General features: G+C 43.6%; 1 protein-coding gene across 1 annotated transcript in view; it reads right to left on the bottom strand.

Annotated features, from left to right (window-relative positions):
* Positions 1 to 18,905, bottom strand: part of nr5a2 (nuclear receptor subfamily 5, group A, member 2) — a 69,102-nt gene that overhangs the window by 38,428 nt on the left and 11,769 nt on the right. The window contains exon 4 of the mRNA XM_071485949.1: positions 13,900 to 14,609. Coding sequence (XP_071342050.1) covers positions 13,900 to 14,609 — 710 coding nt within the window. The remainder of the gene's footprint in view (positions 1 to 13,899; positions 14,610 to 18,905) is intronic.

The raw sequence follows: 18,905 nt of genomic DNA, 5'->3' as shown, positions 1-18,905 counted from the left end.
CAACTTTATCCAGAACACATATATGAAGCACTCAAGAAAGAAATGAAAGAGAACTCCAGAAAAAAAATTAGGTTATGAGAAAGAAATGTATGTACTGTTGCCTCATTCCTGAAGAAAGTTAATCCATGAGTGCATGGCTTAGAGGAATTGAGTTTTTTTTTTTTTTTTTCCTTTTTCGAAAGTTATTGTTTTCAGGATACCTCAGAAGTGGACTACCTACCCCCCACCACATACACACACTCTCTCACATACACATAGATGTGAAATCTCAGGGCTTAGAGCTAAGAAGCTATCAACTAATTATCAAAAACACAGAGAAGCCCTAATCAATTATTCACATGAACATTAGACCGCTAATACACATGCAGCCCAGGGAATGGCATCTCCCAAAAGTAACCCTTCCTCCTTCTTCACTCCAACACATACACAAACACACACACACACACATGCTTGAATGCAATCATGTCAAGACCTGCATACTTGCACATAGACACATACAAATGCTTGGAAGTATTATCCATACACACTTAAATACACACACATGCTCCTTTCCCGCCACTCCACTCTCTGCTTTACACCTTCCCTCCCACATCAAATGCAGACATAGAAAATGAATACCATCCAAATGTAAAATGAGTTCTGCTAGCTGACTGTCTATAAGGTTCCTGGCTGGGAGGTGCTGATCATAGAAATCCTATTGATCCATCAACACCCCCCTACAGACTCCCCAAGCACACACAAACACACACACCCAGAGCTTAATCTACTAGACGATTCCTGGGCATTAAGCTGCAGCCATTGGATTTTCATGCCGTGCAATCATTATTTGAGTTAATGCTGCAATTTATGACTTGGTGTTTGTGTGCTGAGTGTGAAAGGTAGGTGGAGGGGATGCAATATAAGAGGGTGAGGAGGTCAGTGTGTATGTATGCAGGTGTGGATGTGACTGGATGCTGATTTCTGTATGTGTGCGTTGGTTAAAAGTGGGTTTTGCGTTCACTTTATTAAATGGTCATGAACGTATGTGCATGAAAACAAGTGTGTTTTTGTGCAAATGGGTATGTTTGTGTGTATGCGAGTGCGTGTGTGTGTGTGACTTTCATTGACAGTGAGAAATGACCCCATAATCCTCGTCTGGCTGTCTTTGCATTAAGAGGAAAACAAGACAGGAAAACAGGAGACAGAGAAGACAACAGGCTAAAGGCTTTCCCCTTTTGTATTATTCAGAACAGTAGAGACAGTCCTCCTTAGCGCCCCCTCACACACACACACACGTACACACAGGCCTATACTCACATATACTAGACACAAACATACAGCATGGAATATACCTTAACGCAGCTGAGAAGACTAAAACTGCTTTAAAATGCAGAGACTGATGCGGTGATGCTTTCTGTCTGAGAGGGCGGGAGACACAGATTCCCATTAGGGACTGACGCGCTGGGATGGGGGTGGGGGGTAGGGTTTTTTTTGTTTGTTTTTTTTTTGATGGGGGGGTTTAACAGGGTTTCAGAGCAGACAGCTGTGAGTTCTCATCCAAATGTGGCACAGCTCCAGAGATCACAGCCTTTGATGCCCAAATTACATATCTGAATTAACTAATTGAGCATTTCCGAAGCTCCTGTGATATGTAAACAGTTGAAGTACAAGGAAGACGAGGCATCAAAACCGCAATGCTGCAGAACAGATGGAGCCCTGCTTCCTCCTGAAGTGTATCTCCAGGTCTCCTCTGACAGAAACTGCCACAAACGCATCTGCATTAGGGGAAAGCCATCTTGCTATAGCACTGCTGCGGCAGTGTGAGGCGTAGTGGTGCTGGTGCCGATGGGAAGTGCAACATGTGGCGAATAAAATATTGGCCTAAGGGAAGGTGAGACTTTTTTGGTTTTTGTTCAGCATCCCTGGTTCATTTCCAGAGGTTTAACAGTGTTGTCAACACCTTTCCCAGCAAGCCCCCTTGCATATTTGGTTTATTGCTCGTCATTGTTTCAGCTTGGTTGAAAAGCCTCTTTTTATCCCCCTTTCAGAGGGCACAATCCTAAAGGATTGCAGCACTGTAATGCCTATTTTTAGTGCCATGCCTTTATTGCATATGTATGGAATCATTCATTTGTGGCTCGTGCCAGGTTTGCAGTGAAGGCGTTTTAGGAGAAATAGGGAAAGAGATTGACAGATGGAGAGGTGAGGACGAAGGAATGGTGTGAGGGTAATAAAAAGTCCTGGTGTGGTGTAAACGAAATGAGGAGAGCAAGAGGAAAATTAAAACCAGCAAAGAAAGGAACGCTCAAAGTAGGGATAGGGAACAGGTGTCTTTGTCCTACTTTGCCAGCGGAGCTAAAGCCATTTTCTCGGCTGGGTCGTTGTTTGGCGTGCGGCCCCATTGAAATTTCTTACCCGTCGTCACAACACAACCACAGTGTCTAGTGTTACTCCTATGAACTGCATGCATCACTCACTGCTGTGCAAATTCAATCACTGGCCTTACCAGTTGAATATAAATACCCTTCAGCTCTTGAGTTGTGTAAAACTACCCGGCAAGCTGTCGACTCTGTTCCACCACTGTCTTATCTATTGTCTTGTGGACCCCCCCCCCCCCCTCCCCCCAAAGCCTCCCCACTCCCTGTCCAGAATAGACATGCCATAAATAAGCATCAAAAATAGACATTGGGGGGACAACTGCTGACAGCCCAGTGACGAAAGCGGCAGACACAAGCACAACCTCTAGGCAGGCTGGATTACACACAGATAATTGAGGCCACGCAACATCGGAACATGAGAAGCTAGGGGCACTGTATTTTCTTCTTTTTTTTTTCTTACTTGAAAAGCCAGTTGAAGGGTTGTGTTTCACAATCAGTTTGGGAAGCTAAGTCTTTGCCTGAAGAAGTTTTGGCTATTCAGTAAGATAGATGTCATTTGGCCTATAAATGTCTCCTTATTTACTCATTACGGCATTTTTTATACAGTATCAACATATATTATCTTAAATGTTTAATGGGATCATTGCTAAGATGGAAATGTCATTTTCACCTGGTAATGCCTCCTCACTAAACAATGCTAAACCTCCACCTCTGTTCACTTAATTTGAATTTGAGGAGCGAGTCTTGTCTGGTCATCCAGACATTTTAGTGACAGATTATTCTGTTTTCAATTGTGTAATTCAAGTTGAGTATATGGAACGTGTGCCTGCTATTCTAACAAAGAATATATAATCTTTAATCCTGTCCAGGATCTGAATATATGAACAGATCATCATCAAATGTCTGGTTTCTTATTACAAAGTGAAACCCCTCGACTGGATGTCCTTTTTATAGCTATTTGTACTTTGATACTTTCCAAACAGTGTCTTTTACAAAGATGAACTGTAGGCAGGCATAAAAGAGGAAGATAAATTAGCTGACAGGTTTGCATAGTTTCGTGTGGTGAGTTTAGTTTAGAGGTTGAGGGTCGGCGTAAGGCAGCAGCAGCCACACCTCGGCCCCTTTGACCTCCAGGAAATCCTATAGCGGGGAGCTATTTAGAAACAAAATGCCGGCACTTCTGTCTGTATATTTACCACTCGTCTGACAACATATTGCCACCCTCAGCCACCCAGCCTGCCTGTAGATCACAATACATTTTACAAGGATCACTTCTAATTTGTCCTCTGCTGCTGTGAGCTGTGAGCACCACTGTTTTGGCTTGCAGAGTTTCTGATGGGAGGCTCTTTGGGAAGGTTCCTGCATTAACGGTGGATTTAACACGGCTCATAACTACAAGCACAGCAGAGAGGAGGACAGGGGAGGGGGGGGGGGGAGTTGCTTTGTACTTTGGTGGAGTGTGTAAAGTGTTTGCACGATGTTGAGTTGATTTGTTAGCACCCCGGCCAACTAAATCAAGTCCCCATATCCACTTTGTTTACCCATTTTCTTTGTCTCTCATTCCCACTTCCTCTCTCTCTCCCTGCTGATTTGACTGACTGTTGCCAACTTGTGAAACAACAACTGTGTTAGTTCGGGGCCACCGAGGCTAACAGCACAGCCTAGTCACCTGCGTCACCGTCTTAACAAGCAGCATGACCTGCCAATAAAAAAGGCTTTTACCCTGATCGTCCTCAAACAAGACTTAAACACAACCAGCTCTTTCTCCTGCCGAATGCCCAAAGTGCTCGCAAATGTCAATCAGGCTGTGTTAACTTGCTTGAAAATGAAAAAACTATAGAGCAGGTGGATGCAATTTTTGCTTTTCGTTGCTACTTCATCAGCAGTGGTTTGAAGAGGAGGGTGAGATGGAGAAATACAGACAGATGGAAGTTAAAAAATACATCTCTTCTACAGCTTTAGCAACGAGGTGCAGATGCTGGGTCCATGCAACAATGTCCCTCCATCAACAGTTGTATTTCTTGTAAGTGTTCATAAGCAAGTGTATTCCCCTATCTGTCCTCACATGGTAAGTGAAAATTTCAGGTTGAAACTGTAAAAAAAAAAAGAAAAGAGGACATTGCTTGAGTGAGGAAGAAGAAGAACGAGAACGAGAAAGAGGAAATGTTGTTGAGGATGGTTGAGTCTATCATTGCCCGGAGCTCTGTAAACTTGTACTTCATGACAGCCTTTCATCCCTCATCAAAGCAACAAGTAGATGAGCAGACCTCGTGCACGCTAAAACCTCCCAACCCCCGTTGTCTCCTTATAGCTGCCGCTCCTATGGGATGGGCGACCTTAAATCTTCTCTTTTAACAAGTTTCCTGTTCTTCCTTCCGGCCTCCTGTAATCCCCTGGGGTTGGACCTACGGGACCATTCCAGTATTTGGAAAGGCTGTATCTTAAAGCTCTGTCTACAACCATCAGGGGATGTGAGGGGGACAGTGGAAAATTTGATCTTTGTTAGATCAGCGGTCGCCTGCAGTCGAACAGCCAAAGCATGGCAGATACTATTGGAAAATGACTTTGGCTATGCCAAGAAATGAATACTGATATGGAGAAAAAAATATTACACCATATGAGCCTTACACTAAACACATGTGCACAATTGCTAACTCAGTATGATGCACACAGTGGAATAAGGACTTTTTCTATTACCAGTATCCACCTGAGACACATACATGTACATGTTTAAGCTGTGGGACCTGTGGGAGTAGTGCTTCCTGGTTTCAGTGTCTAAGGCTAAGGGACATTTTAACAGAAGGAACACATTCAGTGGGCCCAACTGTAGCCTTCCAGGTACAGAAAAGCCTCAGTTATATCTGATTTATGCTCTTTTTTTGACCAACTGCTCACTGCGTCTTCAAAACTGATAAAAAAAAATCGACTTTTTCCATTTTGTATTGGTTGGACTGAAAAGAAAAAAATCAGGAGGACTGTTTTACAGTATTTATGAAAAAGAGAGAGTGATGTATTGCACAATGATCAATAATTTATGAATCAAAAGAGGCCTTTGTGAACCCCCACCACCCTCTCCTTCCCCCCACCCCCCACCACCACCACCACCACCACCACCAAACTCCTGCTCCTACCCAGTGCTACTGATCAAACAGATATTGTTACCACTAAAATAGCACACAGGCGGCCATAAGACCTGGCTGCAGCCTGGTAGAAAGACTGACAGCAGAGGGGAGGGGGAGAGGAAGGGTGAAAGAAAGGAAGAAAGAAAGAAAGAAAGAAAGAATTACTCTTAGAAAATCAATAAATTAAGTGGAAATTTGGCCAAATCGCCTGACTCTCCTGTGTGTGTGTGTGTGTGTGTGTGTGTGTGTGTGTGTGTGTGTGTGTGTGTGTGTGTGTGTTTGTTTGGAGGGCCCGATACTGTATGTGTATTTGTCCATGTATGTGTTGGGGTGGGGTGGGGGACGCATGTCATCTATCACTGGACAAATGCCGGGCTGTGGGGGGTGTTGGTGGAAGCAGGGGTAAGGAGGGAGGGTGGGTTGGGGGGGTTGAGGGGGGTGGTTGTCGGCCAGAATGGTGCTGCTCCTCAAATGAAATAATATATCTTTGAAAGCCTACGCCCCGCGCCAGGCCCTGGGCCCATATATCAAGCCCAAGAGCGTCTGGTGGATCCGCTCCAGGCCCATTAACCTTCCACCTGTTCCCCCCTTGCACCCCTCCACCCCACCCCGCCAACCTACCGGTCCTCTTTTCACCCTCCTCTGTTGTCCTTCACCATGTTCCTCTCCTCCTCCTCCTCTTGCCCTTGGTCGCTGCCTCTCGCGGCCCCTTGTTCATCTTCCCATTAACCCCCCCCCCCCCATTTTCTTCTCTTCCTCATTTCCCTCTTTCTGTCCTTCTCTGGCTGTCCTTCATGATCTCCTTCTCATACTTTCTCTCTCTCTCTGTCTCTCTCTCTCTGTCTTCATCTCTCAGTGTAAACTTTTTTTTTTATCTCTCTCCATCTTTGTTCCGATATCTCTCTCTGGCTTTACCTCCATCTCTGATGTCTGTCCTCTCATAGTCTTTTCATTGTAAATCATTTACTCTGTCTTTCTATCTCTCTTCTCTCTCTCTGTGCTCATTTTCAATCTCATGTCACAGTCTTTGCTTTCCTCTCTCTTTCTCCCTCTGTAACTCATTTAAACTGTGTCCTTCCCTACGTACCTCTTTCTCCCTCCATCCTTCTCTACACCTTTTTTCTTCTCAGCTAATGTAAAGCAAGCATGGTATGGGGTGTGTGTGTTGGAGGGTGCATCACATCCTGCAGAATAATTCATATGCAATGGACCAGGGACACAGTTACAAATCTTTGCCAAGTGTGTGCGGCCGCCAACCCCATCACGCTCGCAGTTTGTCAGAATTGGGGTGCCGGGAGGGGAGGTTGTTGCCGGGGGGGGGGGGGGGGGGGGGGGGGGGGGGGGCGTTGACCTCTGACAAGACAGCCATTGCTGCTTGAGGCTCTGGATCTGTGTGTGTGCGTGTGTGGGTGTGGGTGTGTGGGTGTGTGTGTGTGGAGGGTTGCATAGATATACCACTTCCCAGGGTTCACGGATCACGCCTAAAACGGCTTATTAATTTCCACTTAGTTATGGGGTGTGAAAAAAAAAAGAAAAGGTGCAATCACTGGTCAAAGCAGGGCAGCAGTAATACACCCCCTCCCTTTCTAACACACACAGAAACATGCACACACACACACACACACACACACACACACACACACACACTTGGTTGCACCTTGAAAATGAAACTGCTTCTGGATAGGTCATGGAAAAAAAGGTGTGCGTGTGTGCATGAGGAGGATAACTAAGACTGTAGAAAAAGACCCTCCAGTCTGAACTGGGCGGGTGGGTGGTGTAAGGATAATTTCACCAAAAGAAAATTCATGTAATATTTATGGATGTAGATGGAGGGGAGGTAAGGAGGGGGTGAAATCATGCAGCGGGGCAGAGGGGGTGCATCACAGGACCTTACATTATTCACTCAGGTAAATCTATAAGTGGAGAATATTCAGGTGTGAGATGTGAACATCAGCCCCCCTCCCGCCCCACCCCAGGGATCTGTCATACTGCATGATTGACTGACGTGCAGCCGCTTAGAGGAGTTGAATAAACTGGCAGCAAACAGTCAGCAGTGTAAATAATTCTACTGCTTAAAATGCTCATTTCATTTGTTAGGTTGGAGCAGATTTCTTTTTTTGTTTTTAAGTTAATTTTTTTTTAATAGTTGCTTTTGAAAACAGCTCATGTTAGTGTGTGGTTATTAGTATTATGTTGTTCTGGAAAGTAAAGAAAATGTGACAAATGTTTTAAAAATGTATTTAAAAAATGAAGTTATTACATTAATATTATGCATAAATTACCTTTTTTTTTATTTGAGTGAGAGCTTTTCACGTAAAGGTTTTTCTTTTTTAAAATTAGAGATCCGCAGTGCAGCTTTGCTAAAAGCTTCAACAATTTGAATTTGAAATAATGTTTGTAAATCTCTCCTTTCTCACTTAATCACTTTTTTTTAAAAATTTTTTTCCCCTTTACCTCTTCGTCTTTGTTATTCCCTCTCCTTTCCTTCCCTCTCCTCAGCTCTCTCCACATTCCTCCTCTACTCGTCTCCTCTCTCATCTCCCCTCTTTGTTTCACCTCTCCTCGCCTGTCCTTTCCTCTTCCCGGCCATCTGTTTATCCAATATGGCTGTCCCATCTCAGCTGGGAGCTTTCCCAGGGAACAAGACTTCTAATACAGTTCCTCTTCAACTTAATGGCCCTCAGTTCTGCTTTTGCCATTCCCGCTACATGCAGAGAGACAAAACTGAAAAAAAAAAAAAAAAAAAAAATGAAAGAGACAGAGAAGCAGAAAAACCTGTCTGGATCCCCCCAAAAAACTGTCCCCAGATGACTAAAATAAACAGAGAAACCACATTTCAAAATGTCACGGGTATTTTCCTCCCTGCTCCACTTTTATCAGGTGGATGGACTAAATATATGTATAAAGTTACACAGCATTTTACTCAAGACAGATTTGAGACAATAATATCCTCTCAAAAATGGACACGTCACCTTCAGCCTGCAACAACCTCTCGTTGTGAGTCACATACGGTTGTGTTATTGCTGCTGTTTACATGTAGAAATCTCTAAATTAAAACTTGGGAAGAAGCGGGTGATGCCTTCATAACTGCCTCAATCCTCTTTGAAATGTTGTGAGGCACATCTCAAAACGTGCAGCAGTTTGATTTTTAGTAGCTATTCTCTTCTAGTGTCCCTGTCACAGAGGTACATCTTCCAAACAGTGTTTCTGTTTTGTGTGTTGGCATGAGTTGTAATTAAACAGCAATAAAATGCCGTCCTTGCCCTTCATGTCCATGTCTGATTGAATCCAACAAAATCGTATCTGCTTCCTGAAGTTGTTGAAAGGCATTGTAGGAAATGTAGCAAATAACTATCTGAGGTAGTACAATGTGAAAAAGGGGTAAAGTGAGAGGGCCATACAGCAAACAAATAAACAAAAAAATGAATAATAGTCTGTTCTGGCACGGTGTTTTCTGTTTCTTTATTAGCCACTGTATGTTGTGTGTTGACAAGGAACACAAAAGCGCCCGCTGTCCCAACACCAGACACACATCCTTTTTATTAAAGGGTATAGAGAGGAAGGGGGGCGGGGTGGGGTGGCTCTGGTGAAAAGGGAGTAGAGTTAGGAAGGTGAGATATAAACATATGAATCATCAATAGTCCCGATCGCCCTGCTAAATTCTCCTTCCCATTGTGTTTGTGGTGGGAGTCAGGCCAGCCATCCCAACGCTGAAACAATGGAGGAGAGGGTAGCACTGGACCAGCTACGGTATGACTCACACACACACACGCACACATGAGCTGAAAGTCAAGCAATGTTCACCCTCACGTTTAGCAACACAAACAGGAACATCAGAAGAGTTTTTTCAAAGAAAGCATGACGTAATTAGTGAATACATTTTTTCATGATCCTTTTAAAAGTTTCATAGTTAACCTTAAATGTGTGCTATTAAAGCCTTCATAAAGTCTCGCTTCTCTTGTGATGTTATTTACTACATGGGCAGTAATTTATTTATTTTTTTTGTTTTATTGGAGAATTGTTTGTCAGTTTATTTGTCTCTCTAATTTTGTTCTTGTTTTGCGTTTTGTTTTATTCAGTGATGTAGCAATTGGATTTTTTTAAAACTCATGTCTAGGTTTAAATATTTTTCCCCTCAAATATTTGTTCACATTTTAACACAAAAAATGTTCTTTTATCACTGTAAAAGTAAATTAACTAGCTCTCTAAGATTCCAGCAGTGTCTCGTGGATTACAGGGCAAAGTGTATTCACAATATTTTGGATTAGAAGCCACGGTGTGTCCTTACTCACAATTCTGTCTGATCACATAGCCTTGTCTCAAAGTCAGTTACATACTAGACTAAACAATTATGCAAAACGAATTGCTGCTTCAACCAGATAATTCCATTTCACACACAAGGGTGCCTAACAGTAACCGAAAACACTGAATCCATGGGGCTGCAGCATTGAGTTCTGGTTTGCTGAGCCCATTGTCAATCAAGAAGATTATCTGAATTCAAGCCAAACATTCCCCGTAGCTGTCTTTAAAGAAAGTAAAGGCATTTTCAGTGGATTTGTCCTTTAACACTCACGAAGCTGCCTGGTTGGTGGCTGGCACCAGGACGGGTGGAGGGGTTCATTGCAGGACAGGGGAGGACGAGGGAGGGGAGGAGTGGCGGCGTACCAGCCGTGTGCTAGCAAATGTCAGTGAGAGACAAACACATGTGTTTCCCCTCCCTTTGCACACACTACACAACACAACACTGGCATATGCTTATGAATTGCCCATGAACACACCAGTGGAACAAGCACAAATATACATAGAAATAAATAACAAAGAAATACCTATCACAGCACATTTTCAGAAACAGAACTCGTACACGTGCTGAAAAATATGCATCTGTACAATGTCATTTAAAAATACACAGTTGTACAACATATCCCGCAACACACACTCCGTCAAATCAGATTAAAAACAGCTATCTGCAAAAAAAATGGGTTTTCAGCAATGATTTATGGAATTGCCATTTCCCCAATGACAAAAGTATATTATGTTAAATAAAAAAATAAATAAAAACTCTTATATAAAAACATTTATACAGAAAATAGTTATAGTTAAAAAAAAAGTCAAAAGCTCATAAAACGTGCTCTACACATGAACAACAGTCTAATCTTTCAACTAAATAAAAAAAAACAAAACAAAATAAACACTACATACCTTTGGCAACTGACTGAAATTTTTAACACGTATATACTGGAAAACACATGCCCACAGCCTGGTTTAGAAACTCAGTTTAAATGCAGAGCAGACAGAGGACACAAAGAAATAAAAAAAAAATAACCTAAATTAATGCTTATGTTAAAGTGTAAACGTATCTAACAGACTATAACAGAAAAGGTCTATGCAGGAACACACACACTCACACATGCACCTGTCTTCAGCTCTCTTCAAATTTTATAAAACAACCGCAAGTGATCATGCCCTCAAACCCTGCCAAAACTTTCCCTCAACACGCCACGTTTTCATTGATTTCAGAACCACTGCACCAGATCTGCCTCTCTCTAATTGTCGATGTGTTAAACCAATCAAAACTGAAGTGCGCTGGCGGGAAGAGCCCCGTCCCAGCTTCTCGGATTCAAGGTGTTAGAAATAAACGTCCCTCACGTCATGCCTCATTCCCAGAAGGAGCGAGGCAGACGGCGCATTGGAGAAGAATGGGGAGTGCTCTTTAGAAGGTCCTCCTAATGGCTAAATATTTATGAGTCCCGTGACCGAAGCCAACTTATGGAAACTAAATCTTTAAACACTTTTTTTGGCAGACACCTTGCACACACACTCCCAGCTTGGCTCTATTACCAGAGAAATTCTTTTGTTCTTACAGCGCTAATAATAGTGAGAGGGACTGTGCGTTATGTGTGAGCGGTGTCTGTGTCTTAATGTGGGGTGCATGTGTGTGTATGTGAGAGATGAAAGCGTATTTATAGCCTCCTACCCCTGTGACAAACTTTTAATTCTACTCTGCTTCCTGTCTTTCAGGTCCCGGGCTCAACCTCTAACAGTCTGATCTATACTAGCAGATGTCAGAGGTCAGATGGATTTAAAACATGATATCTTTAATTGAACTAGCGATCATTCGTTAAAACGAGGGACACAAACGCACACACAGACACACAAACACACAATGTGTAGTATGTATTTTATCCGAAGCACTGTACACAGTATGAAAAGTGTACACATGTTTTCATCTGTGGATATTAATCCCCAAACATTGTGCAATGTTTGTTCTGCTTGAGCAGCACAAGGATGTTAGTGTGAATGAGCAGACACACGTAAACACACACACCTGCGTGGACAAAAGCACGCACACTCAGGCAGAGGTCATGGGTGGGTTTTTGAACCGCAGTAGCAAGCACATAAAAGTTGGCACCACAACTGAATGACATTTCATTCACACACACTATGCAGTACACAAAAAGCAGTATGTAGAGCATCCGATAGATGATGGAGAGAGCTGATCATAGTTAGCTTATTGTCACCATCGCTCAGCAGTCCTCCCACTCGTTGTTGATGAGAAACACACAAGGAAAAAGTGTCACAGCCACAGCTCGCGCGTTTTTTTCCACTCCCCCATGTGCTCAAAATGGCTCTTCAAACAGGGCAAGTGTGGATGGGTGGGCGGTGGGTGGGGGGGGGTGGGGGTCAGTTCAATTATCTCCCTCACTTAAGTGAAATATGCCCCCACCTCACCTGCAGCAACGGGGCTCTCCAACAGGGGCAGGAGAGTTTTTTTTTGAGATGTGAGGGTGGGGGTTGAGGGGGGATAGGGTGTGCAGGAAGAGGTTTCTCCTGCACTGAGCCCAGGTCATTCTCTACCTTTGTAACAGGCACCCAGCTCAATTACTATTAAGCTGCACTAATATGGGTAGTCATTAGGCAAACATAATGGCAGTTCATTCAGCAGAAAATCAGGCAGTGACAAACACAAGGGTGTGAGATAATTGAATTAGGACGAGGGTGTGAGAAATAGAGAGGCTTCACAGTGCAGCAGAAATGATCATTCAAAGTTAATGGGCAAAACACACACAATTATGAGCTGTGGCCACACCCTATGATGAGCCCGAGTGTGTGCATATGAGTGTGTGCTGCTCACCCCAGCTGAATGCAAATACAGATCTCGAAAATGTCAATAGCGGGGACATGGCGCGTGCTAAATGTCAACATGTGTTTTTCAAGGACTCTTGTCTATGTTGTAATTGGCACAGTTTTTAATATTACATTTATTTCGTTTGTTATTTTGTCCCCTTTGAGAACAAAATAATATTAAATATTTGGAGGGAATTTTGCAACAGGCTCGGAACCATGAATATGCAGCTGAGCCTTTGGCGATGCAGCGTGGAACAAACAGACAAAGGAGTCAGACAACGGGAAGAAAAACAGGTGAAGCACAGGCTAATCAAACACCTCTAATGTCCCTCTGAATATTAACCTTCATACAAAGCTGCGAGTGCACAAACACACACCAGAGACTGTCCCTTGGGCTCTGCGATGAGTAAGTGGGAATTGTCACATTTTTACAGTGAAGCGGTTACTGTTGGCCAGTTGGGTTTGACTGTGATGAACAGTGACACAGTGTTTACCAGGCTCAAATGTTATTGTTTTAGAGACTTGTTATAGTTAAGATGCTTTAAAAGAATGTCTATCACAGATAACTAAAGGTTTAAAGGGATCCGAATTAAAGTGAAATCTAATATAGACAATTAATTAATTGTTATTGTGAAATGGCCAGCTCTCTGAATTTTCTTTGACCGATATGCTAATGAGCAATATCTCATATCATCACAGTGTGTGCCCACTGAGCTCTGTGAAATATTTCAACATTAGATGGGCCGTATTCAGTTCACATAAAACCCTTAGAGTAGGACCCTGTTAGTACAAAAAGTGCCTGAAGCTCAAGTCAAAGTTTTCACAACCCATAGCCGAAATGTGCCACACACGTAAATATGGTTTGCTGCTGAATTTTGATCAGTCAGTGGGAAAGACAGCGGTGGAGGCTACAAGCAGACCCCCTTTTATCCCCCACAGTCCTGTGCACTCTGCATCAGTGTTGACAGTGCATCAAAAGAATGATTAAAAGTCTGTCGAAGATAAAGGATTGAACAGACGATGTTCCTGAATGGTGTAAAGTACTGTAAATTATAGATGACATGGTGCTGAAAGATTTAGCATTGAAAAAAAAGTGCTGGATATTTTATTAATGGCCTGCACAGTTACTGCAAATAGAATTAAAGCTTAAATGATATATTATGTTATTATATTAAATAGTAGTATGCTCTCATAACCAGTAGGAATATGGCCAAATCATAAAAATATGGTTGTAAAAAATTAAATATACTCAAGTTTTCCGCACTTTCAAACAAACATGGACCATGATCACGTACCTTGAGTTCACGGAAGAAGATGCTGCTGCGTGCCCACTCCACGATGGAGAAGAGTGTCTGGTCGGCCATCTTGCACATAAGGCCGAAGGTGTTGAGCTTCTCATGCTTCCCTCGGCTGGCCTGCTCCTGCTGCAGGTAGGCCAGGATCTTGGCCTGAACCTGTGGCTCATCCGGCTCACACTTTAACAGCTCTACGATCAGGTGGGGGAAGCTGGGCGGTGAACCTGACTGGTAGGCATCTACGTAGGCGTAGCCCATGATGGACTCTGGCGAGCTGGTGTACGGGTCTGGGTACTCTGACTTGATGGTGCGAGTGCCCTGGAAGTGTCCGTAGGCTGCCTGGTAGCCCTGTAGGCTGCCGGCGTGCGGCGGCATTGCCATGCTGACCGGCGAAGTGACAAATGGGCTGCGGTCGTAGTCTGTGGGGGGCAGGGCAGTGGCATGATGATGATGGTGGTGGTGGTGGTGACCAGTGTGGTGGCCGGCGTGGTGGCTCAGTGGAAGGCCCTTGGAGGCGGCTGAGTGGATGTTCTGGATGGCTGAGGAGAGGGTGAGGTCAGTGGGCACGGCCTGCATCACCTGACTCATGGCCTCAATCTTCAGGCCGTTAGCTCGGATCAGTGCCTTCTTTTGCTGCTTGAGGGCCCTGTCACGTTTGTACATCGGGCCAAACTTGTTGCGACCGCCACGCATGCGGTCCGCCCGCACAGCTGACAGGTGGCCAGGAAGGTGAAAAAGAAAACAAAAAAGGACAGAATTAGTGCTATGGTACACTTTGTACGTCTTTGTCATGCATGTTACTTATTCTTGTCAGAGTTCATACAATAACAAGTCATTATGTACAATACTTTGACACCTCCACACTTACATGAAGCAATACGACAATTATCTGAAGAGTTTCAGATAATTGTTATCAACATCTTTACAGACTAAATCCTTATATATTTTAGTGAGTTATATGTTATGTTCCTGTATTTATGTACATATTTACATGGCGTTATGAAGGTGAATTCCTTGTTCGTAACTTGAATGTAGGGCAAATGTGCTCCTGTGGTGATTACACTTGACATGTCCATGTTGACTCTTAAACCCACAGGTCTAAAAGATAGTGTCGTTACTCATTGACCAGAGACACAAACCTCTATGAACCGCTCTGCTAAATGATCACCGTACAGCTGGCTATCTCTGTCCACCACTCAGGGAATACATACCTCAAAAGTGAGACGTTGGTATAGACTCAAAGACAATTCAAGTTCTCTTTCCAAAATACATGTTTTATTATGCTGTCTGATTATGCAATATCTAAAAGCATCAAATGTCACTGTCCATTAGCAGAAACTTTTTTCTTAGTACAAGCCCAAAGGCTGAAAAGGCTAACAATAAGCAAATTGGGGTTCTTTTTTTTTTTTTTTTTTTTTTTTCTGATGAACCAAACATGCCCATGATGCCCCCTGCCTCCCTCCTCAGCGCAGGATCCTGTGGTGAGGATCACAACGAGTCTGTGCCGTGGGTATTTCTAATGAACAAGCCGGGCACACAGTGGACTGCTACGAGGGCCATGTGTGATCTGGCCGACTCCTGCCATGGGGAAGCTGCTCTGCTGTCTCCCAGTTGGGGGGCGCTGGTGTTAATTATTCATACTTAATTACCTCTTACACTGACGAGGCTCGCCGAGCGCAGCGTGCCACGAGCTAACGGTCGTCTGGGAGACGATGCAACAGAAAAACACTCACTAATACCCATACTGCAGAATATTATAGACTTATTTGTATTGTATTCAGTAAGTTATTGCCTTCGTCTTTAGAAAGAAAGAAACCCATAAATTTAACTGTATATGCAAATACATGCACATAGATTTCTCCCGTTCATACACAGTGGATAACGCAGCGAGTCGGCCTGGGTCCACTCCACCTCATGGTGTCTTGGTGGATGAATGAAAGAACAGAAGAAGAAAATTGAAAAGGGGGTGTGGAGAATGCAGGGTGGGGGGTCAGCATTAGGGGGATTGAGGAAGGGGGGGGGGGGGGGGGGGTTCCACACAAAAACACACACATGCACACTCTTACACTCACTCTGAGCTGCCTTGGGAGTTATTTTAATGACCTCCGTCACAAAAGTGTCTGTCACTGATCTGAGCTAGAGGAGCTGAGAGGGGAAGACACACACATACAAACACACACACACACACACACACACACACACACTCTCTCACACCCCTCACATCCCCGATGCTGACTCTCTCTCTCATACAGTCTTACAGAAAACACACTGGCTAACATGGGGAGCATCGCACACTGGTGGTGATCATCACAGAGAGAGAAGGGAGCAGGCCAGACACTCCGCCACCTTGGAGAGCCCCCAACTGCTCAAATGCTGTGTAATTTATACACTGTGATTTTACACACACACGCACGCACGCACGCACGCACGCATGCACACACACAGACACAGACACAGACACAGACACACACACACACACACACTACCATTTCCCAGTTTGCTTGAGGTCAACTCCAGTGCCCACTCACCCGGGCTCAGGGATTACCATGACCGTTAAAAAATTGATCACATATCAAAGAAAAAAAAAAAATGAAGAAATCAGGAGCCCCGTCAAATGTATCTATTATACATTATTGTAGGGCGACTTTAACTATTAATGATTTCTCCACAACAGCGTAATTAATGAGCTGAGAAACTAATAGTTGGCCCTACTGGGAAAACAAAATTAGGCCCTGACTGCCTTCTTGCCTGCCTCGGACCCAGGGACCCACATCACATCATGAATATCAAGATTGGGGGGGTGCAGATCTCCCCACTAACACCACCACCACACACACACACACACACACACAGACACGTGCAGATTCTTTGTCTGTAATTAAACAAGGCGATTTGCATGCATGTAACACAGATTAATATGGAAAAGGGAGGGGGAAGAGGACAGTGCATGGATGTGTATTGGGGAAGAAGATGAATGTGTGTGTTTGAGTGAGGTGGAGAGATGTTAATGGGTTGGATGCTGCAGGGACTAGGTTTATGGTGACAGTGATCACATGGCCCTGCAACTTTAAAGGGTTGAACAATCTGTCAAAAGAAAATCAGTGTTTCGAAAAAAAAACAAAAAAAACCACACAAGTTTACTGCTTTAAAGTGTCAATTTGTAAATGTTTTATGCAGAGAATGTTTTATATGTAACAGAACTAACTGAATTTCCCTTTCTTAAAAGCTTGTGGAGTGTTGGTTACACACTTAAACTTCCTGATCGTCCTTCTCTGTGTTGCCAAGAAAGTGACTTGTTTGATGTTTTGTGGTTTGTGTGGCATAAACAAGACAAACTGAATAGTTAGCATGATGGTGACAGCCAGCACTGCTGAACAGGAAAACAAGAAAGACCTTCGTCAAGAGAAAAAAGGACTACAGTGCTGCACACAAAGCTTGATTGACAGGAGCTGTCGGAAAATGCAGCAACGAGCACTTGGTTTAGCACAAGAGGCCAAAAAGAAAAAAGAAAAGTGTAAATTGAAAGAAATAAGGATGCCACGAGAAGAAAATTAGTATGAGGAAAAACATCACAAGCAAGGAAAACTCTTCCTTTTTTTCCTTTTTGAATAGATGAGAGGAAACTTCATTCTGCTTCTGAAAAGGATATTGTGGGTTAGCAGTGAGGCTTTGGGGCTAAAGCCAGGCTGAAAGGCTAAAAGGCTGGTGCTGTCTCCCGCTGAATTCTCCTGACTTACTGTCTGAGAGCATGTCCACACACACATTTGATAACAAACACACACACACACACACACACAGACACACATCTATTCATTCACAAACTGCCCCAACCAAAACCCTGTTTCTCTTCCCGAAAAGTATCTAGCCCACCTTGTACACACCGTCTGAAACATGTCCCTTCACAAACAAACACACACACACACACACACACACACACACACATACACAGCATCCCTTACAGACACAATGTCTCTGCACACACCTATATGTAGCCCCTAACACACTCAGACACATCACACACACACACAGCCCTCAGCGTTATATCCTCTGATTTATGGTTGTTTAATATACAGGAATATTAAGCGCGCGTAGGTGAAGATCCCTGTCGGCCGCCAGCATATTAATGGGTCCTGCGGAGCCTTGCTGACACCCTGTTTGTCATGTCGGGGCCCCGGCCCCTGCTCCGGATGCGCCCTATCCCATGCACACACATGAATACCTATGATACCTATGCATAAGTAATGGGACAGCTCCCCGGCTTCCAGCACAGGCACTGGGAGGCTGATGGAAGACAAATCAGAGTGGGAAAGCTGGAGACAGGGAGGAAATAAAAAGTGGAGAGAGAGGAAGAGAGCGGCAGAGAGGAATATAAAAACACTCAGGTGGTGGTGCTAATTTCAGCTGCATGGCCCTGTAGTGGTTTTGCACTTGTGGTAATTAATAAATTCATCTTTGATGATAGATAAACGGCATGCAAAAAAGTGGTCAAAAATAAAAATCACTGGAAAAAGTGATCCATAAGAAAGCCTGCGTGAGCCTGTTCAGTGATGTCCAGTCCAGTAAAAGTTGATGAAAAGAAAAATGAGAGGTCTCCAACAAAGACCACTTTAAATGTCACGTCTGGTTTAAAACAAGACAATGCTGGCTGGTCGTGTTCCAGACGAGCTGAGATTAAACACAGGAAAAATATTATCTGGTATTCTGTATCTCAAAACTGTGCAGGAACCAGTAAAACCAGTAAAACAGTCAGATTGTTTTATCAGTGGAGGACAAATTTTCTTGTCTTCCTTGTGTTTGTACATAATGTTGTCAAAGGATATTCTCAGTAACATCTTATCTAACTTCTGCTTCCTTAAATAGCATACAGTGGAAACTGTTTATTTCGACTCCCAGTATCACACTCTGTCTTTAAGATGATGCACGGGCGAAGGAAATATTAGGCAGCTCAGTGAAGCATATGATGCAAGGCAACTTCTAGCGAGCATAAAAAGAAAATCATACCAGTG

This window comes from Trachinotus anak, unplaced genomic scaffold (genome assembly GCF_046630095.1).
Source record: "Trachinotus anak isolate AG129_WGS33_773 ecotype Australia unplaced genomic scaffold, CSIRO_AGI_Tana_v1 ptg000010l, whole genome shotgun sequence".
Lineage (NCBI taxonomy): Eukaryota > Metazoa > Chordata > Actinopteri > Carangiformes > Carangidae > Trachinotus > Trachinotus anak.
Note: the sequence above shows the minus strand (reverse complement) of the source record. Positions and strands in the feature narration are given on the sequence as shown.